Raw genomic sequence first — 24,545 nt, forward strand, 5'->3', positions numbered from 1 at the left:
ACAGCCCAGTGCAGCTCCCAGTACCGCCCAGTGCTCCCAGTACAGCCCAGTGCAGCTCCCAGTACAGCCCAGTGCTCCCAGTACAGCCCAGTGCAGCTCCCAGTACAGCCCAGTGCTCCCAGTACAGCCCAATGCAGCTCCCAGTACCGCCCAGTGCTCCCAGTACAGCCCAGTGCAGCTCCCAGTACAGCCCAGTGCTCCCAGTACAGGACAGTGCCCCCAGTATGGCCCTGAAAACCCCCACTATAGCCCAGTGCTCCCAGTACAGCCCTGCACAACCCCAGTACAGCCCAAGGCTCCCAGTACAGCCCTGAGCACCCCTGGTACAGCCTTGCACCACACCAATACAGCCCAGCACCCTCCGGTACAGCCCAGTGCCCCCAGTACAGCATTGCACCACCCCCAGCACAGCATCGCACCACCCCCAGTACAGCTCTGCACTGCTGCTGCTCTGCTCTGCTCTGCACCCCACCAGTGCACCCAGTACTGACCCCAGCACAGCCTCAGCACCTCCAGTGCTCACACCAGTGCCTCTCAAGACTGCCCAGAGCAGCCCAGTACCCCCTCCTATACCCCAATACTGAACAGAGTGCCCCGGTACAGCCCAGCACTGCCCACTACAACCCCAGCCACCCCTATAGAACTATTACCAGTACCCTACCAGTGCTACCAGTACCAAGTACCAGCTCCTACTACCAAATACTAATGCCTCAGTACTTCTCCTGGTGCTCCCAGTACTGCCCAGTACCAACCTCCAGTGTTCCCAGTACTACCCCCAGGGCCTTTCAGCACTGACCCCAGTGCCTCCAGGAACTACTCAGAGGAGCTTGGTACCGTGCCCATACCAACCAAAGTGCTTTCAGTGTCATCCACTACCACCCTCAGTGCCCTCTGTAAAGTCTCTCCCTGCTCCATGCCCCCAGTACCACCACGTACCAGCTCCCAGTACCATTTCCTAGTGCTCCAGTACTTTCCCGTGCCCCCAGTACTGGACTCTGAGTGCTCCCAGTGCCTTCAGCAACACCCGGTGCTGGCGGCCAGCCACCAGCCCAGCACAGTGTACCCCAACACCCAGCAGTACCACCCACTACCGCCACCTCCCCACAGCCCCTGCCCTGTCCCCCAGCACCAGTGGCCCAGGGCTCCCCCAGGGGAGCCCTGGCAGGGCTCAGGGGATTATGTGGTGGGGGCCAGGTCCATCCCCTACAGAGCACACGCAAGCGCCCGCCTCTGTCCCAAAGCCAGTGTTTATTTGGGAGTGCCCCCGGCTGCAGCAGGGAGCACTTACTTAGCCCTGGTCACCCCTGTGTTTCCCATGTACACTCTTTACAACCCCCCACACCCAGCGGGGTGCCCCAAGGGGGCGACTGATGGGCTGGGTGCCCCAAACACCCCTGGGTGCCACTGTCACCAAGCACCAGCAGCTGCTCGAGGTTTCACATCAGCACGGCCCCTTCTCCTTCCCTTCTCCACCCAAAGACCCTGGGGCCAAGCCCCCACTGTTGCCTGAACACCTCGGTCCTACCTTAAGGTCCCATCTCTCCCCTGCCAAGCCCCTGGTGAGGTGACAGAGCCGTGTACCCTCACCCCACAGCCCCCTCCTCCTCAGCTTGCCTGGTGGTCTGCAGCTTCCCCACAGAAAGCGCTTGCTCCTCCATAACCCTGTGGGGAAACTGAGGCACAAAGCTATGATGGCCACGCCCAGCTTGCCGTGGGCAGACCTCGTCTGCTGCTGCCTCCCCTCCCTGTCTCCCCTCCCCACCTCACCTCCCTTGCACTCCCCAGGGCATCATCCCCTCCCACACCAGGACCTCCATCCCCCAGCATGGTATCATGCCCCAGCTGTGGGGACAGTGGCTGTAGTGACCTGTGGTCCCTGCATGGATCTGGGGGTCCTTGGCAGGGGGGAAGACAGTGATGGTGACTGAAGCCACCTCGGGGGTCCCTGTTCCTCCCCAGGCGTCCCTGCTCCTCCCTGGGGGTGGGAGGTGGGGGTAGGACCACCCCAGGTTGACTATGTACAACCTACAAATAAATACCACCTCCCGTGGGAGGGGGGAGCGCGCGTGTCTGCGTGTGTGTGTGCGTGGATGTATATATATATATATATTTATTTATAGATATTTTTAATATTAAAAGGGGGGAAAAATAGACCACTGTGCTAGCAAAGTCCCTGATGATGGTTTCATGTATGCCCATAGGTCTCTGGCTGGTGATTCCGGCGGTTTCGAGGCTTCTTCTGGTCCTGCTGCTCCTTGGCTTTGAGGCCAGCCAGCGGCTGCGGGGGGCTGGCGGCTGTGTGCCGCCAGTAGCCCTGGCAGTACTGGTCCAGGAGTCCCATTTCGGGCTGGCTGAGGAGCTGCAGCAGGTCCTGGTAGCGGGGAGTGGGGGCACCCGGCAGGCCAGGAGGGGTCTCCGCCTGCACCAGCACGGCGTGGACAGCGCGGCTGCTGAGGACGCGGAGCTGCACCTTGGTCACCGTGTGCTTGAAGTTGTTCTCGGTGGCGGTGCAGGAGTAGAGGCCGCTGTCGCTGAGCTGGAGGGCGCGCAGCAGCAAGCCCTGCTCCGTGCGCAGCACCCGGCCCTCCACCCGCAGCTGGGGGCGAGAGGGGGCACGGCTCAGCCGGCTGGCGCCCGGCACCCCCGGCACCCCCGGAGCACTGCCCTGCCCTACCTCTTTCCGCCGGTCGCTGTTGTCCTTCTGCAGCAGCCACTTGATGCTGGCCTGGGGCGAGCGGGGCTGGCACTCCAGGAAGGCTGTGCTGCCCTCCACCCCGTACTGCACGGCCTCCACCGTGTTCTTGTTGGCTGCAGGGGGCCATGGGCAGCCAGGTCACCCCCTTCCCACTGCACTGCTCCCCTGCCCACCCTGTCTCCAAGGGTGGGTGTCCGTCCATCCATCCATCCATCCATCCATCTATCCATCCAAATCTGTTCAATCTCCTCCCCAACACATCCATCTATCCACCCATATTCCATCCCCAGTGTATCCATCTATCCATCCATGTTCATCCTACTGTCCAATGTATCCATCTGCCCATCCATCCATGAACCAATCCATTCATCTGTGCTTGTTCTTATCCCCAATGTATCCACTCATCTATGTTCATCTTCCTCTCCAATCTATCCACTCATCCACCCATTCATCTGTGTATCTTCCCATACAAACCATCAACCCACCAGAGAATCCCCATGTCCCCACCTCCCGGCGGGTGCCCTCAGCCTCCCCTCCCAGCTGCCCCACGCTGCAGGGCCTTGCCCCAGACCCCACTCACCATTGGAGTTGTAGCCGCGGCACTGCCGGATGGGGTTGCCATGCCGGACGTCCTGCCGCCGGCTCCGCCTGTGGGGAAGTGGGAGGTGAAAGGGGGAGCCTGGGGCTGGGGGGTCACTCCCTGACCCTCTCCCCAGCCCGCCCTGTACCTCTTGGAGGAGGCGGAGTAGCGGGTGCAGGCGCTGCCATCCCAGGCGCAGTACGGATCCCGGGCCAGGCAGCAGTCAGCACAGGCTTCCCCGTACACGTCACAGCGGTGCAGGGCCAGGTGGGTCACGCCTACGGCCGAGGACACATACAGCTGTTGCTGTTGGGGACAAAGAGGACAGGGTGAGATGCTACCTCATCCCCACTGCGCTAGGGCCTCCATGTGCCTCCTGTTCCGGAAGGTGCTGTGATGAAGCTGGGCAATGCCACAGCTGGGCCTGTGATGGGATCTCCCCACCCAGCCCCCTGCCACGGGCTCTGACTCACCCTCTTGGAAGAGATGGTCATCGTCTTGATGGGTGCTGGCACCTAGATGAGGGGAGGAATGAAGAAGATGGAGGGGTGACTGCTTGGACTGACACTACAGTCCTGGGGTGAGCACCCCAAACCCCCCACAGGCAGCTGGAGCAGGCGGAGCAGGCAGGGGAAGACGCGAGTGGGCAGCAGGCAGGAGGACCAATGCCTGGAGTCCCTCCAGAGCTGGCCAAGATGTCTCAAGGGGCTGGCTGGTGTCCCAAGGGGCTGGTTGGCTGGGTCAAGAACACTCAGCAGAGTAGAGGACATGCCAGCCCTTACCTTGAACACTTCAATCTCCTCCAGCATGAGCTCCTCTGTCTCCATGTCATCCCGGGGGAGCACGATGACCTTCTGCACAGTGCCCCGATCTGCAAGACATCATAGTGCCCAGGTGCTCAGCACTACCCCTGGGCACCGTGCCCTCCCTGCCTGGGAAGGGGGTCCCTGCTGAGGCTGCGGGGAGGAAGGATCCCCGAAGCCCATCCCCATCTCTCTCCTGCTGTGGCAGGTAGCTGTGTGCCAGCTCAGGGGTGCAGTGTGCCAGCTCAGGTCACTCCCTGTGCCTAGAGACTGCCACCACCCAGGGCAGCATGGGGACAGGCAACAGGGCAAGACAAGGACCAGGATGGATCACGGGGGCTCTGAGGTGCCCATTAAGAGTAGAGAAAGCACTGGCCTGGATGATAGTGTCCCCAGGATGGGCACTGAGGTCTGGGAAGGACAGGGCTGGATGTCAGTGCCTGTAGAATGGGCAACTGGACAGGAAAGGCACAGGGCTGGATGATGACGGGTTAGCATGGGAAATAGGAAGCAAATTGGATGGGTGCTAGGGTCAGGAAAGGATGAGGCTGGATGGTAGAATCCCTAGGATGGGAAGTATCATGCTGGACTGGCAGCTTCAGGGATAGGAGCTGAGCTAAGGGAAGGACCAGGCAGGACAGTAGTGCCTGTGGGACGGCATCGGGACAGGGAAAGAACAGTCTGGACTCTCGAGGAGGGGCGGGGATCTCGGGGGGGGGGCAGTCTCAGCCCCTCACCCCGCTCTAGCGGTGGAGGGCACCGTGCTCTGGCCAGCCCTGGTGGTGCCCGCGCCCTCCGGGGCCGCGCCGGAGCATGCTGCATTCCCCGCGGTGCGCGGCGTGGGTACCTGTGCCCAGGAAAAGCACCTCATAGCGCCCGTCTGCCGCGTCCACCTGGTCCACGGCCACGGTGGTGAAGCGGTAGTTGACGTTGGTGCGGACCACCAGCGGCTGGCGGTGCGTGGGGTACACGGCGTGGTACATCAGCGGGTGCGCGCGCATGAAGTTGATCACTTCGTCAGGGTAGTCCTTGGTCGACTTCATGGATGGGGTGAAGGTCCCCCCGGGGCACTGTGGCACAAACGTCACCAGTGCTCGGTGAGTCGGTACCCCAGCACAGCTCTGAGGGTGCCAGCTGCCTGGCAGGCTCTGGCTCCCCTCCCTGTGGTGCCTGGGGGATACTTACAGTGCCCGGACGGGGGTAGGGCATTTTCCCTGTGTAGGGCATCCACTGGTAGTTGGGTCCCTCCTTGTGGGCAAAGGGCCCGTTGAAGACCATGCGGATGTCAGCCATCGAGTAGACACACACAGCAGAGCCCTTGAAGACCGACCTGGGGGGAAGGACCTGCTGCCAACCTTTGTCATGGCACTGCCAGGACACCCACCCAGCTGGGACCCCCTCCTCTGCTGCACCATGCCAGGAGGGTCAGCACTCACCCCGAAGCAGAGAACACAGCGTAGATAACAGGGTTCTTGGTGTCCTGAGTCTGCTGGATGAAGACGTCCTCTTGGGACAGAAAGATGGAGGTGTCACCATAGGGAAGGTGGGCAGGGACACCGGGGGTACAGGGAGAGCAGTTACCCATGGAAGAGCAAGAGGCAGGGGGCAGCAAGGGGGTCCCCAGCTCTGCCCAGGGTGCCCCCCAAGCCTGCAGGGGTAGAGAAGGCTCCCATCCCTCTCCTCGCACACTCACGGAGCTCGTCAAAGTGCGTTTCAATTCCGTCGGGTCCCGGCACAGAGCAGACGAGCCGGGCCTTCAGGAAGGTGCTCCACTTGTTCACAAGGCAGCAGTGGCCCCCGTCGTCATTCTGCAACAGTGAGACCCCTGTGCTCAGCCCTGCCTGTCCCCCTGCCTGCTTCCCTGCCTGTCCTCTGCCACACCCACCAGGCAGATGCGCCCGATGCGCGAATAGACCCCGGGACTCAGTGGGGCATCAGCCGACTTCTCTCGGAAGAAGAAGTAGAGCTTGTCATCATTCCTCTCGCTGCTGTCAGGGATGAGCTGGGCACGGACGAAGGCTGGGTCTGGAATGGCACAGCACAGCACGGCACCATCAGCCCAGCGGCACCCCTGCTCCATGGCTGCTGTGCACCCATCCACAGCAGGATGCTGAGCCCCCCTCTGCTGCACCATCACCCCACTCCTGGAAAAGCAATGCTGTGGTCACAGGGCAAGAGCTGCATCTGAGGAACTGGCTGTCTCTTCTGATCCCTAGTGCACCAGGAGAGGCTTGAAGCATCCCTGAGGTCCCTGGGAGCATCCTTGAGGTCCACAGGTTGAAGGGATACATCAGCTCTATGAGCAAGGTGGTGGGAACCAGTCTTCCCCCCAGGAAGGAAGCACACAGCATGAAAGCTTCTCAGGAAGCTTCTCCCTGCCATCCATCAGCCGGTGTCCAGCCTGCGCTGACAGCTCCCCCTCTTCGGGTTACCACCCCGCTGGCTCCCCGGCCCGGCAGGATCATCCCATCTGCTCTGCTCTGTTTACTCAGCTGCTGCCCCATAGGCAGGGTGCTCCGAGGGGGGCAGGACGAATGTTTGGGGTCACCGACTGCAGGCAACACGGTTGACATCTCAGCGCTGCAGAATCCCATGCACAGACACCAGCAGAGCCAGCCCCATCTCTCACCAGCTGTCTGCTCCCACCGTCCAGCAAAGCTCCAGGCATGTCTGTCACTGCCCCACACAGCTATCCCTGCTCTTGTGCCTGCACATCCATCCATCCATCCATCCATCCATCCATCCATCCATCCATCCATCCATCCATCATCAATTCATCCATCCATCCATCCTCCATCCATGCATCCTCCATGATCCATCCATCCATCATCAATTCTTCCATCCATCCATCCATCCATCCATCCATCCATCCATCCATCCATCCATCCATCCATCCATCCATCACCAATCATCCATTCATCCATCATCCACCAATACATCTTCTGTCTATCTCTCCATCCGTCCACCCACCCACTCACCCACCCACCTGCCCAGGCTGGCTGCTGTCTCTGTCCTGGCACAAGGATGCAGGACCACATGCCAGGTCTCATCTCTAGGGCTGGAGCCAAGGGGTCCCCAGGGCACCTGGGCCAGTGACACCTGAACTCACCGTTGAGCCAGCGAGAGTTGTACTGGTCTGTCCTCATGGCCGTCTGCTTGCCCATGGTGCGGAAGATGGCTGCGTCCGTGCCCATGAAGTCGATGTAGACGCCAGCATAAAGCTCTTCATCTGCAGAGAGCAGAGGTCAGCCAGGAACCCCCACCTCATCCCATCCACCCACCTTCTTCAACTGCCAGCCCCAGACCTGGCTGGTAGCCACCAGGTAACCCAGACCCACTGCCTGTGACCATTCCAGAGGGTTCTGGAGGTTGGCACTGCTCTGTTACCACAATCCCCACCTCAGCTGAGCCAGGTGCCTGGCCAGCTGGAGCAGGTAAGGGTAGCAGAGCAGGAACCCTGCTCCTGGTGGGAGCAGCTGCTCCATCCCACCTGCATATTCCCTCTGCCCAGCGCAGGAAGCCCTGGCACCAGGGAGCCACAGGACTCACTTATTAATGCAGAGACGGTGTCTACTTTGGGGTCGTAGGAACACTTCCCCTTGCCCGACTCCAGCTTGTCTGGCTCCAGGTAGAAGATGTAATCCTGGAGAAGGAAGCAAATAGAGCAGCTGGTTAGACCTTCACCCCTCCATTCATGTGACAGCTCCCAAAGCCCAGCAGGAGAGGCAGCCTGCTCCAGGATGGCACACAGCAGCGAGGACAGATGCGGATGGACCACACAAGGGGTCTGCAGGTCTCCTGAGAAGCTGAAGCTCCTGTGAGTGACTCCTCCAAAAATGCTGGGTGCTTCTCCATGCCCTCCACCACTTGGAGACTTGGCTGAGCCACCAGGCTGAAGTGGGGCATCCATCTCCCAGGTCTGGGACAACATCCCCCTCTGACTGCCTCTTCACTCCAGCTGGCTGTGCTGCAGATCGCCGCTTGCCCAGCAAGGTCACACAGTCCAGCAGCTTCAGCAGGCAGGGTTTGGCCTGCGGCACAGCTCGGCACAGCTCAGCACAGCTCGGCTGCTGGACCCACTGTACTTCTCTCGCCAGGGGCCATTTTCCAGTGCTTTTCTTCACACGGTGAGATGCTGTGTCTGCTCCATGGGATGCCTTCCCACTGTCACTTCTGCCTTCCCCCTGGCACCACCACACATTCCCAGCCAGGAGTGAGACCCACACTGCCTCTGGAGACACACTCAAAATCCTCTGCCAGTGCTGGCTAGGGGCACACAGGGACAGGCTGGCCCAGCCAGATCACCCCTCACCCTGGCAGAGGGACCACCCTCAGCTGAGACAAAGCAGCAGCACAGGAGCATCCATGGGGAGCCTGGGCATGGGGGGAACCTTGAGCAACCAAATCAGGCAGATGCCCACTGGCCCTGTGCCCTGGCTTTGGCACATGAGTGGTGGACATGGTGACAGCCACGCCTCATTGAGAGGCCAGGAGGGTCCTGCCAGAGGACTGGCTCTGGGAAGAACAGGAGGGGATGAGGGGCTGGGATCTCACCACGGGCATTTCACATTGGAGAGTTTGTTCACACCAGCTCCTCCTGGAGCATGTGGGCCCAGAGACGGGCACAGCCACGTTTCACCATCTGCATCGCTGCGCTGTCTGTGCCACCATCACCATCACAAACGCCTCTGCCCAACGCTGGCCCTGCTCCTGAGGTGGGCAAACGCCTCACATGGACAACCTCTCTCTCTCCAGCATAGCCCTGGCACTGGCTGCACATCTCACCCTCCTGGTCAGGCAACATGGAAGCCATTGTGGTGCTGGCACTGCTGATCGGCTAATGCACCTTGAAATGCACCGGAGCTGCTGGGAAGCACGTGCTGGCAGCCCCCAGGGAGCTCCTGCTAGGACACACACCCTCTCCCCAGCAGGGACAGAGGAACTGGGGTGACCTGAGGGGGCTAAAATGGCAAGAGTGTTTTCCCAGCTGGCACTGGGAAATTGGCAGCAGGAGCTGCCCGCAGTCGAAGAGATGCTCACTGCCAAGCATCACCCTTTGCCCCCAACCACCTGAGGGGCTGGGGGAGCCCCAGGCTGCACCGGGGTGCCCATGTCCCCCATGCTCCCCAGCCCATGCACTGACCCATGTTAGTCCGGAGGGGAGAGGCTCGGGGGTGACACTGTCAGGGTGCACACTGCATCTGCTGCACACTGGGGTGTTCCCAGAAGCTGGGGATGCTGTCACCTCCCTGAGGGCACTTGCCTGCCAGGATGACACAAGTCCCTCTTGGGGCAAGGCGAAACAGCTGCTCAGTAATGCTTCTGTGGGCCCTACCCAAACACCTTCTTGCACATCACTTTGGCATCCTCCCCTGAATCATCCCAAGCCCTGTGGCTCTGCTGACACATGGTCACTTCCTTGTGTCACTTCCAAGGGACACAGCAAGTCTGGAGTCAGGCAAAGTCAGCGGTGGGTGGAAAGCCACCATCCCTGACAGTGTCCCCCACGGGGGGGATCCTACATGGACCAGGAGGAAAGAGTTAGTGAGAGAAGGAAAGCCGACGCCAGGCCGGTGGCCGGGAGATGCTGTGCTGAGAGGGAAGGGGATGGCGGGGATGCCCATGGCACGGGGCGCCCGGCCCAGGGGTCGGAAGCATGCCAGTGGGACGAAGGAGCCCGCGGCTCTGGCGTGCCCCTGGGGAGAGGTGGGCACGGCTGCGGCGGGCTCCCACACCGGTTCCCACCTTGCTCTGTGCTGGTCTCGGGCTGAGGGGGCTGTCGGTGGATCTGCTTTCCCGGCCTCCCGGCTGGCTCGGCGGAAACCCCTGGGGAAAAGGAGCAGGGCAGAGAGTTAGCGCCGGCAGGGGAAGGACCCCCAGGGCAGGGGTGAGTAGGGGACCCCAAGAGCTGGGGTGATGGATGCCCATTGAGCAGCAGCACTGCTGTCCCCCTGGGTTCCTTGATGCTCCAGGCTGGGCTGGCCTCCAGCAGGAGCTTCTCCAGGATGGATTCTGCTCTCTCCCACAGAACTGGGGTGCCCTAGCATGGGGTAGAGAGAGTGAAGAGATGGCTGCCCACAGCCAGCCAGGCAGGGCTCATACCTGGGGGCTCAAAACGGCACCTGCCACCTTGTTCCTCCTGTGCTGATGAACAATGCCTCAGCATCAAAGGTATCAGCACCATGGGGTCACTGGAACGCTTCCACACTGCCACTGGCTCTGCTGGACAGCTAGTGCTGTCCTCAAATGCACTAGCACCCTTGGTCCTCCTCATATGCTGCTGATCTCCAGTCCCAGTCCAATCCCAATTTGGACTGGTCTGAGTAGCATCCACCTCTCTCAGTGCCCGTGCCAGGCTTGGGGGCTCTGAGGCAGACATCTGTCCTTTATATCCAGCGACGTGATCCTCCCTCTGTTTGAGCTGGTAACTCCCTCTCCAACCTCAGGAGAAGACACAGCCTGGGACCTGTCACCCCAGTGTGGAGGGGACAGACACCTCACAGGGCTTGGGACCCCTGGGATACACATGCTGCTACTTGCAGAGACTGGCTCCCTCCAAGGGCTGTCTTGAAAATGCTTCTCTGTCTGCCACACATCCTGCCGGGTGGCATGCAGCTTTGATGCCACCCTCTCACTGCATGTTGTGGTCCTTGGCACTGGGTGACATCCATCCGGAGCTGTTCCTGACACAGCCACACGTGCTGCCACAATCTCTGCAGGGTTCTCCCTGTGCAGCACTGCTGCTGGCATGGTGCCAAGCATCCTTGGAATCCACAGTGAGGGGCTCAGCAGCCTGGCAGTGGGAAGCTGGGTTGACGGGTCCCTTGTCCCAGCGGAGATCCAGCAGTGGCTGCAGCCAGCAGGGTGGGAAGGCACGTTGTGTGGAAGCTGCCATCGGAGTACAGCCAAGTTCCAGCATAAGGAGAAGTGCTTGGTCTGTGGAGATGGCTTGGCCCCGCTCAGCAGCACAACACCATTAGCCATGGTCGCCCCCAGCCTGCCCTTGCCCCAACCCTCAGCCCCCCAACCCCTCCCACCAGCCAGCAGAGCAGAGCCGAGCCAAGCACCCACCCCACCACAGTCCCCAGCTGGCTGTGCCAGCACCACGGTGCCAGGCACCACTCAGTACCCCCGTCCCTCCCACCCCTCACCTGGGCTTTGCGCCCGCGGTTGACAAAGGCACAGATGGGGTTGTAGGCGCCAGTGCCACACACGTAGAGGTGTGTCCGGTTCCAGGGCTGGATCAGGCGGATGAAGTTGCCGCACTCCCCCTGGGAAGCAGAGGAGAACGTGTCAACCCAAGCACGGGGGCTGTAGATTGTGATTAGGCCATGTTGGTGTGGGTATGGGATGGAGTGGGTCATTGGACAGCCCGGATCAGGGGTTGGCATGGGCCACGAGCTGGCAAGCTGGAGGGCCCAGCTCTGGCTGGTAAGAGGAAGCAGCATGGGGAGCTTGGCCTCCTACTTGCACGGGAAGCTCTCCAGGACCTGCCTGGCTGGAACAGAATAGGTGACAGGACACTGCGACACCCTGGAGTGCCACCCCATCTTGACATGTCTGTTCATGCTGGGGGAGGGTTTTTCCAGGGTAGGACACGGGGACATGAACCCCCCTCCAGTGCCAGCCACCAGCCCCACTCCACTGCCAGAAGGGGGTTCATGGTAGCTACTCACATTGCTGTTCTTGCCTGACAGGATGCACTCCTCGATCCTCTGCTGGGACGCGGGCCAATGGATCTGTGGAAACACCAACCCAGGGCAGAGCAGGACTCCCACGTGGCCCCACCACTGCCCCACCAGCACCAGTTATGCCCATGGAGCTCTCGCCCTGGCATCCAAAAGGCCCCCAAAGTGCCCAATTACCCCCTTCCACCCGCTCCCCCCTGCCCCGTGCTGGCAGCTTACGATGAGGGGCTCGCGGTTGATGTCGTGGAGGTCCAGCGAGAGGACATAGTCCTTGCTGCCCACATACATGCGGTCGTGGTCCTCGTCCTTCAGCAGGATGCGGTAGTCACTGGAGTTGAGGAGGAAGTTGAAGAAGTGTGCTGTGCCTGTTGCCTTCAGCTCTACAAGGGGAAAGAGGAAAGGGTCAGTACCCTAGGGACTTCCTGTCTTCAGGGTCATCCCTGAGGGAAGACGGGGCCCAGCTGGAGGACACCCCATGAGAAGAGGTGCTCACCGCCTTCCAGTCCCTTGGTGCCCCACTTTCCACTCCATGAGCACCATGATACTGCCACCTCTATGCAGGACATGGGACAATGACAGAGAAGCTCGTGGCCAGTTGGGACAACCAAGAGTGGGCAGGAGAGAAATCATCAGGACCTGTGCTCAGGAGATCCAGCAGGGAGTGGAAGTTGCCACTGAGATGGGGCAGGAGGCAGGGGCTCTCTGCCACCCCAGCCCAGAGAGCACAGCTCCCAAAATCTCCAGCATCATCCCTCTCCTGCACTGTGACCCCATGTTCCAGCCAAGCCTCTGGCTCCTAGGATGGGGGAGCTGGGACCCCAAGGAACCAGCTCCAGGGGAGGGGATGAGCCTCCCGCCCCCCACACCCCATCCCCCTTGGAAAGTTATTTTTAGCCTAAGTGTGGGAGCAAGGAGTGAAAGAGGATAATGAGGGTCATGAATATTCACAAGTGCAATGAGGCAGCCAGATGGAAGGCAGAAGTGCTGCAGATGATGTGGGCCGGTGCCAACAACCACGCGGCAGGGGCCAGGGCAGGAGTAAAACAGAGCACCCCGCCCCAGCAGGATACAATCTGCCCTGGAGGCCACCACCTTTTGGAGATGCCACTCTTTGGAGGTGCCATTCCCCTTGGAGGTGTCACCCTCTTTGCATACCGCCCCCAAATATCAGATGCCACCTCCATGGGATGACATCTGCCCTGGATGCCACCCCCATGGGACGTCATCTTCCCCATATGCTTCCTTTTGAAGGTGCTGCTCTCTTAAGGTGCCACCAACAGCCATTGGATGCCACCTCCACGTGATGCCATGTGCCTCTGAAGCCAACTCCTTTGGAGATGCCACTCTTTTAAAAGGTGTCACCCTCTTTGGATGCCACAACCAACCATCAGATGCCACCCTCAGCCACTGGATGTCACCCTCATGGGATGCCATCTGCCCCAGATGCCATATTCTTCAGAGTTGTCATCCTCTTTGGATGCCACCAACAGCCATGGGATGCCACACCCATGATACACTGATACAAAGAGCACCCTCACCCTGTGGAGTTTGTCCCTCCCTGCAGAGGGGTGCCCTGTGCAGGCACTGGGAGCAGCTCTGGGGACCCCCCTTCCCGGGGAGGGGCGGAGCAGGGTCCCGCAGGTCAGTGTCAGGAAGCATCACACCGGCTTCCAGGCAGCACCGGGCAGGGCTCCAGCAGCCAGCTGCCATTCCCAACGGGAGGCCAAGTGCCTGCAGATCTCCTTGACCTCCCGGCCGCATGAGGCACTGGAATGTCCCACAGGTGCCACCAGGGTCCCTTCCCCATCCAGGGCACCCCCTCTGTTCCCCGGCTGGCAGCGGTGCTCCCCAGTCCCGCAGTGGGGCACCAGCACAGCTGCTGGACCCGCTGGGCCATGGCAGTGAGGCCAGTGCTCACACACAGAACCGTGGGAGCAGGCTGTGGGGACAGGAACCGCCCCCGGCCTGGGGCCTGCCCCTCTGCCCGGGCTGGACAGACAGGACGAGCACCGTGGGCATGTGGAAGGGCTGGAGTTTGGGCTGCAGGCAGGGGGCCATGGCAGAGGTGCACTGGAACAGTGCCACGGATGGGGGGCCGGGGGGCCGCTCACCCACCCACCCACAGCAGGCTCCTCCTCCTGCCTGGCCCATCTGGGCTCCAGATGCTCCCTGTTGCTGGTGCTGGCTCACATGCCACCCATGGCGTCCCAGCCTGTCCTGCAGCAATCCCCGCCTGTGCCGTGGCACACTGGGTCTGGTCCCTGCCTGTCCCATGTCCTGACGCTGCCCCACGGGCCCATACCCCGTGTGTGTGCGGGTGTGTGCCCCACACCGTGTGTGCGTGCTGGTGCTTCCCTCAGTGCCATGCTGGTGTCGGTGGGGACCGAGCTCGGGAGCCAGGAGAGGGCAGGGTGGCTCTGGCAGTGGGTGGCACAGGCACAGCAGAAGAGCTCGTCCACGGCTGCCAATGATGGAGTCGTGTGCCCAGGCTTCCCACCCAGGACAGAGACACCTGGAGCAGGCAGAGAAAGGGATGGCACTTCAACTGGACAGGAGCCCCCATGCCAGGACAATCCTTCATCTGCCATCCCTGCCCAGCCTGGGGATGCCAGCACCAACAGCCCCGGGATCCTGGAGCTCCAGGACACTGGTGGTGGAGGGTTCCATGTCAGTGACAGCCCCAAATATCCCACATCCATTAGGATGGGCGTCTCCAGGGCTTGGCAGGGGACAGGACCAGTAGCACAAAGGGCCTTGGCCCCCCGCCGGGGGCTCCATTCAGCCCCCCACGGCCCAGCGATCAGAGGGGGCACTCCCAAAGCAGGGCGGTGACGGACCCACTGCCCCGTAACGCCCTCTCCAAAGAGGATGGCGGGGCGGGCAAGACCCTGCCACAACCTCTGACCTCCCAAACCTCCATCGCACTGCCTAAGCCCCCAGTGTCACCGTGCCCCCAAACCCTCCCCCAGCAGCCATGGGGTGTCTCTGGGGATGGAGCGGGGCAGGGGCCCCAGCCGGGCTGGAGAAGCCGGCTCATTAGCCGATGCGCCCCAACGAGCATATTCCCCCCGGCATCGCCATTGCCAATCCCGGCACCGGCAAAGCTTCCCCGGCTGGCCGGGAGCCTAATCCTAATTTAATTGCCGAGCACCGGAGCCAGGAGCCGCTCGGCATCACAGCCAGGGTGGCCTCCCTGGGGACCGTCGCCTCACAACATTCCGCGGAGCCCCCACCGAGCCCCCTGGGACTCTCCTGCCCGCAATCGTTTTGTGTCCTTGGGCGTTGAGCTGTAATTACCCCGCGCCCTCGAGTGATGCCGGCGGCCAGGAGCCCCAGGGCTGACAACAAGGCGCGATGCCCTGCTCTACCCACGGCACCCCCGCCCGACTGCATGCTCTGCAAAGCCAAATTCCCCCTGCAATGCCAATTTCGGGCTGCATTCCCAACTTCGGCAGCTGTCCACAGTGCCACCCTTGCTGGCTGTCACCACTGGCCCCCATCGGGCAGGGGTGAGTGGTCCCTATTTAACACCCATTGGCACGGAGACCAGTGCTGATCTCCAAAGCCAGAGAGAGATTTTGGGGGTTCTCGATAAACCGAGCACCCCGAGGGATTCCTCACTCCACCCCAGCCCCCCAAATCCTCCCGACACCCCCAAACATCACCAGGGCACCAGCACGAAGAGTTAATGCCATTACGACCCGAGCGGGTCACCTCCCCAGGTGCACCATCACTGCATTCCCCAAAACCAATTACAGGCACTCTCACCTAATTAGATTCTAATTATGGGCTTGTAGCGCATTCAACATAATTAGCATGTAAATTACACGGCGTGTTTATATTCAATAACCGCACTCCCGCCCCCCCGCCCCCCCCCGGCTGGCGGAGCCAGCGCCTTTCGGGAGCCCTTTCTTTGCATGGGGGAGAATGAATTCACTTTAAATGCCGATGGAGAAGCCCAGCACTGATCCCAAGGGAGCCTGGCACAGCAGGGATAAATCCCATCTCCATCCTGCAGCGTTTTATCCCACAAATTTAGAAGCGTGCCCCAAATTCTGATTATGTTCCCTACTCATTTTTTCCCCTACTTGAAATTTGAGATGCAGCTTTTTGGGTACGCGTCAGAGGGGCAGGATGGGGAGCAATGCCAGGAGAGGGATAGGGGGCTGGATGCGTCCCCTCTCGTGGTTAAAGCATTTGTTGTTATTGGGGCTGATCAAAGAGCTGGGTGGGTCGTCCGATGAAAGCAGAATTGCTTATTTGTTTGAGCGTCACTCCGCTACCCCTTGATGGGTTATTTATGATGTAATTAAGCTAATTACATGTAATAAGAGAGTTTCCGTGGCCCCCAGCCAAGCTCTTTTCCCATTTAACCGATTCACAGGTGGGAGGAAACCGAAGCTGCCTTGCAGGGGCTTGGGAGATGAAATGACTCCTGTTCCCGCTTGCTGCCTTCCACCCCCGATCATCTCCAGCCCCCCTGGAGCATCGCCCCGTGCCGGCAGGGGACAGGTGCTGCAGCCGCCCGGGTCAAATCCCTCGGGATGAAAGAAGTGCCGGCCAGGTGCTCCCTGCAGCCATCACAGCCCGGCCGGTTGGGCGCAAGCCAAAAAAAAAAAAAAAAACAGAAAACCCACATTTTTTCAGCGGAAACCGCTGATTCATCCCCCGGCCAGCCCGCCCCAAGCGCTGATGGGTGGATGTGCCCCAACATCCAGCAGCGCTGGCAGGGGGGACCCTGTTCCCACCGAGCATCACTCCGCAGTGGTGACCAGGCCCTTGGCTGGGTCAGGGGATGCTCCAGCAACATGAAATCCCCTTCAGGAACGAGCCTGGCTTCAGAAAGAAGGACTTTAATCACCCCAAAAGCAGAGTGCTGAGCTGCGGTGCCCCAACCCACTGCTCTTTGGGCTTTTTTGTTTGATTTTTGGACATTATTTCCTTCCGCAGCCCTGAGGGGAAGGCACGGTGCCGGGTGGAAACTGTGGCTGCTCCAGGCCCTTTGCTCTGTGCCCAAGCAGCACTGGAGTGGGGAGAACACCCGTGCCAGGACCCCGGGAAGGGCCATGCTGTTCCATAAGAAGCATTGTTAATTTGAGTGATAACTAGCTTATTAAATATAGACTTGGGGGGGCTGAAATCGCACAGGGTTTTTTTGGGGGGGGAGGGTTTAAGGAGATTATAGAGCTTCACAGCCGGAGCCAGGGAGCTCAGCCCCAGCAGCAGCCGGTCCCAGCGGGTGGAGGGGCCCTGCCGCAGCCCCCCACTGTCCCAGCCAAGGAAATCCTCTTAGGGGTCACAGGGTTCAGCCCCATGTCCCCGCCCCCAGCGCACGGGAAAGGGGACTATGGCATCCCCCTGACCTTTACAGGGTCTGAGGAGCAGCATGGGGCACTCATGCCAGGGTGGGGACCAACAGTGCCAGTGCTCCCAGCACGTTCCCAGCACTGGCTGCCCCTAAGCCCTTGGCCCTGCTTGCACGTCCTGTACCCCCCTGTGTTTATCCCATCCTGCTGTCACCAAGCAGTGCCCACAGCTGCAGCAGCTTAGGAGGGTGCCTGGGCGGCCCCCGGGACATGGTCCCCCGTCCAGGCTCCTCTCCAGCCATCTGCCACCCCCTGGCCCGGATCAAGTGTGCTGATATCCCCTGGCCACCAGCAGAGATGCCAGCGGGGTGGGAAAGGAAACTGAGGCACAAGGCAGGCAGGGGCAGGCCACGCAGGGGGCTGGCAGTGGAGCCCAGAGGAGACTCCACGCTTGATTCATTCTTTTTAAAGTAATTTTTTTCCCCTGCAGGAACTGCCCTGCCTCTCACCCAGCCCCTCCCTGCCAGGGCTGCCCCCGGCTGGACCTCAGCCACAGCTTTTCCGAGAGGTGCCAGCATGGCTGTTCCCCTCACTGTGGGGAGCAGCTCTCGTTTGGAAGCCCCATGGAGAGCCCTGACCTCGAGGGCTTCCCGCCGTGATGCGGGGCGAGAGCCCACCCTTCCTTCCCGCATGCTTTTCCCACGCTGGACGGGGAGCAGGACACGGAGGGATGAATCACTATCATCATCATCATCATCACCTCCTGCATCCTCGTGGGGAATGGGCCAGCCTCTCTGGTGCCCGAGCCCCCGGCCCGGAGGAAGGCCCAGAGGAGAGGGGGCTGCAGGATGTGTACAGCAGTGTGGGGAGCGAGTGAATTGTTAGCACGGAGATGATTAAAAATATCCACCCTATTTCTGGCCGGCACTGGGCTGGGATCTGGGAAGAGCTGTTGGCAAAAGGGAGCTGTGCCGGAGCCGCTCCCAGCACTGTTCTTTCCATGCTGGTCACCTTCCTCCTGCCGACACACGGACAGGAAAGCCTTGAGAGGAGGACAGACGTAAAGAGACCACAGGGGTGACGGGATGGGAGGAGGACTGACCCTGGCCGGCCCATCACCCTGCACCAGGGCACAGCTCAGTTCCCACCCCTTTCCTATCACTTCAGTATTTTATGGATGTAATTTTTTTAATGCACTCAGAGACGCCGGGGCTCCGTAGAGGATGACGCAGGCCCCGGGGAGCTGCGACAAACCTCTGGCGCGCGATAACGAGCAAAGGCAAACAAACCCAGAGACGCTCCCGCAGCTGGCAGGGCTCCAGGCCTGGCCAGGCAAGGCGCCGGGGGACACACTTGGGGACATGGTGGCTCCTTCCCCAGCACCCTGGCCACAAGGCCACCTTGATCCCACCCTGGCACCGGGATGCTTTAGCCAGAAGGATGCTGTGGTGGAGACCCGCACCCCAACCCCAGCAGCTGTGGCTGCACAAACGGCCACCTGGTCCCCTGTGGCACCACAGCCATCCCTGACAGCAGAGTCCAGCCCAACTCATCACACCAGTGTCCCCCAGCCCAGACAGATCACACTCAACCCCACTGTCTGCAGCTGCACTGGGGGATTTGGGGCTGGGCTTTTGGGTATTATCCCTGCCTGTCCAGGCAAGAGAAGGGGCTGGACCATCCATGAAGTGCCACTGTCACTGTCACTCATGGTCCTATGGCTTCAGGGAGGCTGTGGGCAGATTATCAGCTCAGGAAGCTGCTCACCAGCAGTTTGGTGTGTGGCCCCTAGCTGGCCCTCGAGGAAGACCCCGGGAAAATTCACCACTGCCACCCTTGTCAGACTGCAGGCAGGAAAGAGGCGAGTGGCAACCCTCCCTATCCCGATGTGCTTGGATCCAGCACACCACTGGCATTTCTTCTCCATGTGCCAGTGCAAATCAGCCCTCCTCCCACCGCAAATCCCCTCTCTAGGCAGCGAGGGCAGGGGGAGCCCCTCCACACCACCTCAGGCAGGAGGGAGGACAACTGGAGATCCTGAGCACAGCCAGGAACCATTGCCCCAACCAGCTGGGGCCAAAAAAAACCAACCCCAAACCAGCCCCAAACCTGTGGCACAGCAAGCTTAACCATGCCTATCCAGAATTAATCTCACTCCTAGTGCACGCCATAGCCGTGGGCAGCGGGTCCAGGTGGGACCTTACTGGAGCCTCCGCTCCCCACAGCTGTGAGGAAAAGGTGTTTTAAGCCAGGGTGGGGAAGAATCCATACAGCAGCTGAAGTGCTCCAGCAGCCCCCAAAACCCTCCAAAAACGCTGTTTGGAGAGGAAAGTGGCGCCTGCCTCTGGGGAGGAACTTGCTCACTGCTTTCCAGCCTGGACTTGTCCCCAGACTCTTCATACCAGCCATTTTTTCTGTCAAGACCAGCCTGTAACACCCGTGGCTGCTGCTGCTTCTCTACTGCGTTTGCTGTCAGCCCCCCGGCCCCTCCTGCCTGCCTCTGCTGTGCTCACCATCAGTTCTGCCCCCACGTCCGTGGGCTTGCAGGTTCAGTAGGCGACCAGAGGGCAAAGCCACGGTGGGACAGCACAGGCAGCACAGCCCAGCTCTCCCACGGACCCCAAGGGGAGGCAGACATGAGACTCCTCATGTCTGTCACCTCCTGACACACAACCAAGCAGGCAAGCGCCCAGCAGGGACAATTTCCGTTCCGCTCCTCAAGGTTTGCAGCCCTTGGACCTGCCTCATCAGCCCCAGACTGCCCTGCTCAGCAGCCTCGAAACAGGAGCTCAGGACAAACCCCTCCACCTATGGGCACCCCAAAGCTGACCCAGGGGTCCCCCCACAGCTCCTAGAGTGGCTGGGTGGGCTAAACAGCCCCGGTACGAAAGGGTTAAGCCCCTTCCCCCCCACCCAGCACCCTCCCCTCCTGCCTCTCCCGGCTCCCTGCCAGCTCCCAGGCGTTAATACCAGCTGGGGGGGTCGGGGCGGCGTCAAGCTGCTGTCTGGAATCGGGGTGCTGCCGGAGGGGCTTCCTGCACCTCAGCACCCAGCTCTGCCAGATGGAGGGAGCCACCCACCCACAACAGGAAGCATACTGGGGGGACTAAGCAGGCTACCAGCCCCCCAAGACTGCGTCTGCTGGTGCAGACTGGGAGCTCAGCCACACCTGAATATGGATTCCCATGGGGATTTCTGAGGGTGCAGATTGCTGATGCCCCCCCGAGCGAGGAGGAGGAGGAGGAGCCTGAACTGGGGTGCCCGTGGTTTCCTCCATCTTGGGGTCCCACCCTGCCCCCACTCCAACAACCAGACTCTTACCTTTGAAGGAGAGCTGGACCCTGGGGGTAGCGAAGCTGTGGTCCTTGGGATGGGCAGCCCGCCAGCCCAGAGTCAGCAGGGTGGCCCAGAGGAGGACACCGACCACGGGCATGGTGGGCACGCGCCTTGGCGCCGAGATCGAGGGGAGTCTGGGGGAGCCGAGCCTGCCAAGGAGGGCACACGTGGGAGGGATGTCAGTTCGCTGCACCCGCCACCCCCCCGAGGGGTACAAACCCCACATCCTGCTCTCCATCACCCGCTGGCACGCAGCATCCTCTGGGGAGGACTGGAAGCCAGCCCCGGGAGGCTGAACTCCACTCTGCAGACTGGGGGGCGGGGGGCACGAATCGGGGGGCCACAGCCTCACCTCCTTGGGTGCCCAGCCAAGCACACAGGGCGAGGCAAGCGTGGCAGAGCTGCTGCAGCACCCTCCTCCACCCCAGACAGCGAGCCTTGGCCAGGTGAGGAGCATCCCTCCATCCCTCCTCACACCTCCCCTCAGCTGCAGCATCCCCAGCCCCCCTCTGGGCTGGCTCCCCCTGCCCCAGCACCCAGAGGGGTCCCACTGCCAACCCTCGCCTCCCCACCTCTCCTCCCAGCCCCCAGCAAAGCCACAGCAAGCAGAGCTGGGATCAAATCTTTCCAACATGAAGGAAATCTGGACTTCATTATTCCAAGAACGTACAAAAAAAAAAAAAAAAAAAAAAGGGATTTTTTTTTTCATAAATAAAAGAGGAAGAAAAAGAAGAGGGAAAAAAAAAAAAAAGCCCTGCCTGTGTGCCAGGCAGCTGGACTCCCTGGGGCTCCGGCACTGAGCAGAGTCCGCCAAGCTGCCTCCAGCAAGCCACACACGCACCCCGGCACAGCACAGTGCACAGTGCCCCCCGCGCACCCCACTGCCCCTCCTGGACGCACCGTCCTCTGGGTCAGGCCCCTCTCCCGAGGCAGCACCCTCCTGGGGGTCTCCAGAGTGCTTCAGGCAGGATTTGGGAGGAGGCCCGCGGTGGGAAGCCCCTCATGTCCCCAGGGAGCGGCGTGCCTGGGTGGGACGCACTGTGCCACGGTACCCGGCTGGGCTCAGGCATGCGGGGAGTGTCCAGCCAGCCCGGCCAAAGGGGGTCAGTTCTGTGGGAATTGGGGTCCCCAGCGTGACACCCTCATGAAGGCATGCCCTCCGGGGCTCTGCCAGCTGCCACCACACAGCCTCACAGGGCACAGGCACACCCAAGGAGCGGGACGGATGGCCGGGAATCCTTTGGGGCACCCCGGAAATTGATGCTGAGCTGCAAGGGGGGCAATCCCGCACCCCACCCGGGTGGTCTGGCTGGCCTCTCCTGCAGTGCACAGTACCCACACCACCAGCCCCAGCCCCGAGCAGGGCAAGGGCAGCAGCAATGTCACCAGCCGCAGGGCAAGACCCCGAGTGTGGTGGCACCGCTGCTCCCTGGGGCTGCGGGTTTTTTTCTCCTTCTTGCCTTTGGGGTCAGTAAATATTTCAGTTTGCTCCTCTGCCCCTAAGCACACCCAGCTCTGTTCCATTGTACTGGTGTTCGATCCCTTTTCAGGCTGCCTTCCCCCTTCTCCCACCCATTCCCAGGCTCTGCCCTTCCCATCAGCGCCAGGCCGGGACAGCCTGCACCCCCAATTCCTCCACCAGCCAAAACTCCAGTTGGTTGCAGTTAAATAACCCCCCTCCATCCAAACCTCCCCCCTCTCCCCGGCAGCTTTAGGAAATAATTCTGGCAAATCCTACTATTGCATTTGGATGGAGCGGCGTACGCGTCAGAGACAGGGAGCGAGATGGCAAACAAAGGAAAAGAGGGAGAGGAGGGGAACGCAGCAAGCGCAGGGCGAGGAGAGGGGAAAGGGCCGGCGGTGAGTGGGGGGCACCCAGACCCGGCTGGGAAAGGCAAATTCCAAGGAAGCAAAAAGGGAAACGGGCCGCTGGAGTGCACCTTGGCCAGGAAATCTCCATTTCCAGGGTCATCTGCACTCCGGGGAAACTGAGAACTCCAGGGGAGAGCGGCCACATTCCTGCCCTCCAGCCCTCGGGCTGTCTGGGCTTGGAGGGGTTTTTTAGCAATTAAAGTTTGGCCATTGCTTGTGCTGCCGCAGGAAGATCAAAATCCCGCTCGGCTTCATCCCCCCTTCCCCGGGCTGGTCAACCCAGCTCCGCCGAGCCCAAGCAATTAGGGAAAGGTTTTCTCGTCTGGAACAGGGGCTCCTTTTGGGGATCGAACCCCCAAAGAGGGCTGAGGGGATGCCTCGGGAGTACCCCGGGGGGACTCAGGGGTAGGGCTGCCTGCACGCCTGCTCCCCGTGGCCTCGGGAGAAAGCAGGAAACATTTTGGGAGGGAAAAGCAATAGAGGCAGGATAGGCAGTGGGAGGGGAGCCTGGCCCACCTCCGGCCACGGCGCGCGATGCCATCAGTGGGAAGGGGGGAAAAATAGGGGGAAAAAAGAACATAACATAATATAATAACGCTAAATGTCCACCGCGGCCCCGCGCACCCGGGAAATAACTTTGCACAACTTTGCGCTCTGGTACGCCTGGCCTGTCCCCAGGGAGCGCCGGCTGTCCCCTGCGCCCCCCGCCCGGGCGTTCTCCGCGCACCCCCAGCCCGCCGGGGCGCGGGGTCCTGCCGGGGCTCGGCGTCTCATCGGGGTTCGGCGTCCCACCGGGGCGGGCTCCGGCAGCCTGCTCCAGGGTGCCGGGCGTTCTCCGGCGTGTGTGTGTCCCCCGGCACCCCCTCCCCGGGCACTCGATCGCCGCCGAGCCCTGCCGCAACCCCATGCCCCGGGAGCTCCCTGCCAGCCCCCGTCCCCTGCGACAGTCCCCCCGCCCCGAGCGGGACCGGGGCGCGCCTGCCCAGCCGCGGCTCCCGGGAGCAGGGGGACCGACAGGGTCCCCCCACCTCGGTACAGCCCCGCTGCGAGGCGGGGAGCGGGGGTCTCCAAAGCACCCGGTGCCGCCGCCAGCTCGGGGCTGGGGTCCCAGCACCGCACCGCCGGCACCAGCCCCCGCCCCACCTGCCCACTTCACCGGCAAGTTGCGGCGGGGGGGACCCACACGCGCGAGTTCCGAGCGGCGGAAAGTTTTCCCGGGGCGCCCCCCGCGCCGGGCACCCGCTCCGCCGCCCGCCGCCGCTCTTACCTCCGCGGGGGTCCCGGTGAGGAGGGCGGCGGGGCTCAGCGCCGCGCCGGGGTCCCGCGGCCCCCCGCCATCTCTCGGCCGCGACTGCCGCCGCGGCCCCGGCCCGTGAGCGCCGGGCGGGGCGGGGCGGGCACCGGGCGGGGCCCGGCCCCCACTGGGCCCCGTTGCGGGCCCGCCGCGGGGGGCGTCGTTTGCATAGACCCGCCCCCGGCCACGCCCACCGCCCCGGGCCGCAGGTTCGAGCCCCGGCGCCGCCCCCGCCGCTCACCTCCGGCTCCGGCCCTTTGTTGCGGGGTGCAGGCGCTGCCCCGCCGTGCCGTGCCAGCCCGCCGGTGGCTCGCCGCACCTCCGCAGCCCACCAGCCGGTCCCGGGAAGGAGGCGGATAAATACGTGCCGTCCCTCCTTTGTCTGCCGCGGCGGGGGGCGGCCTGGGGCGGCGGGGTCTGCGGGGAGCCGAGCCCCGGCGAGTCGGCGGCTTTGTGAGAGCTCCGGCTCTGGTGAGAAACCGTCTCCCACAAACGGCATCTCCAAATGCTGCGAGTGGGGCGCCGTCCCTGGCCCCACCTTGCTCATTCTGCCGCCCCCACCCCGGGTACCCCCGCTGGTGACCCCCGGCCCTCAACCCAGGGCAGGCAGGTGACCCCTGCCCGCTCTGGTTGCACCCCTGCATCCCGCGGCCCTGGGACCTGTTGGCACCTGGGTGATCCCAGCTCAGTACGCGTGCTCTGGCATCCCTCTGCTCCAGGATCTGCTGGTTCCTGGGTATCCCTTTCTGGGACCATTCTCCCCCTGCACCGGTGATCCCTGCCCAGCACCGTCCCACTGCACACCCAAGGCAATCACTGGCAGGTGCTGTGCAATTGAGCTCCGTGGCTCTGCTCTGGTCCTTCCTGCCTGAAGGGGACACCTTGGAGTCCCCCAAATGCCAGGCGCGTGTTTCAGTTCCCCTGCTCCGTTTCTGCCAAGCTGGCAGCCTCTGCCAGGGCTTCCTCACCCA

General features: G+C 61.9%; 1 protein-coding gene across 2 annotated transcripts; it reads right to left on the bottom strand.

Annotated features, from left to right (window-relative positions):
- Positions 1-2,093: 2,093 nt before the first annotated feature.
- Positions 2,094-23,654, bottom strand: SEMA3F (semaphorin 3F). Of its 2 annotated transcripts, XM_048316102.1 has the most exons (19): positions 23,548-23,654; positions 20,394-20,557; positions 11,986-12,146; positions 11,755-11,817; positions 11,230-11,349; positions 9,824-9,904; positions 7,628-7,721; positions 7,188-7,307; positions 5,964-6,103; positions 5,772-5,886; positions 5,515-5,584; positions 5,264-5,408; positions 4,926-5,148; positions 4,058-4,146; positions 3,749-3,790; positions 3,424-3,581; positions 3,276-3,343; positions 2,675-2,808; positions 2,094-2,596 (listed from the first exon to the last, which is right to left on the bottom strand). In XM_048316102.1, the coding sequence occupies exons 2-19, from the start codon at positions 20,503-20,505 to the stop codon at positions 2,186-2,188; spliced, it is 2,346 nt and encodes a 781-aa protein (XP_048172059.1). In that variant the 5' UTR covers positions 20,506-20,557; positions 23,548-23,654; the 3' UTR covers positions 2,094-2,185. The 2 variants fall into 2 exon arrangements, with proteins under 2 accessions (XP_048172059.1, XP_048172061.1); XM_048316104.1 differs by lacking the exon at positions 9,824-9,904.
- Between the last annotated feature and the right edge of the window lie 891 nt (positions 23,655-24,545).

The sequence above is a fragment of the Corvus hawaiiensis genome, chromosome 11 (genome assembly GCF_020740725.1).
Source record: "Corvus hawaiiensis isolate bCorHaw1 chromosome 11, bCorHaw1.pri.cur, whole genome shotgun sequence".
In the NCBI taxonomy this organism is placed as follows: Eukaryota; Metazoa; Chordata; class Aves; order Passeriformes; family Corvidae; genus Corvus; species Corvus hawaiiensis.

Bases quoted from the DNA above. Each gene is read 5' to 3' on its own strand.
- SEMA3F (XM_048316102.1), bottom strand. From the start codon at position 20,505: ATGCCCGTGGTCGGTGTCCTCCTCTGGGCCACCCTGCTGACTCTGGGC. The intron at 12,147-20,393 runs GTAAGAGTCTGG...TTCCCCTTGTAG, and splicing joins GGTCCAGCTCTCCTTCAAAG to AGCTGAAGGCAACAGGCACA. The intron at 11,818-11,985 runs GTAAGCTGCCAG...GTGTTTCCACAG, and splicing joins TCAACCGCGAGCCCCTCATC to ATCCATTGGCCCGCGTCCCA.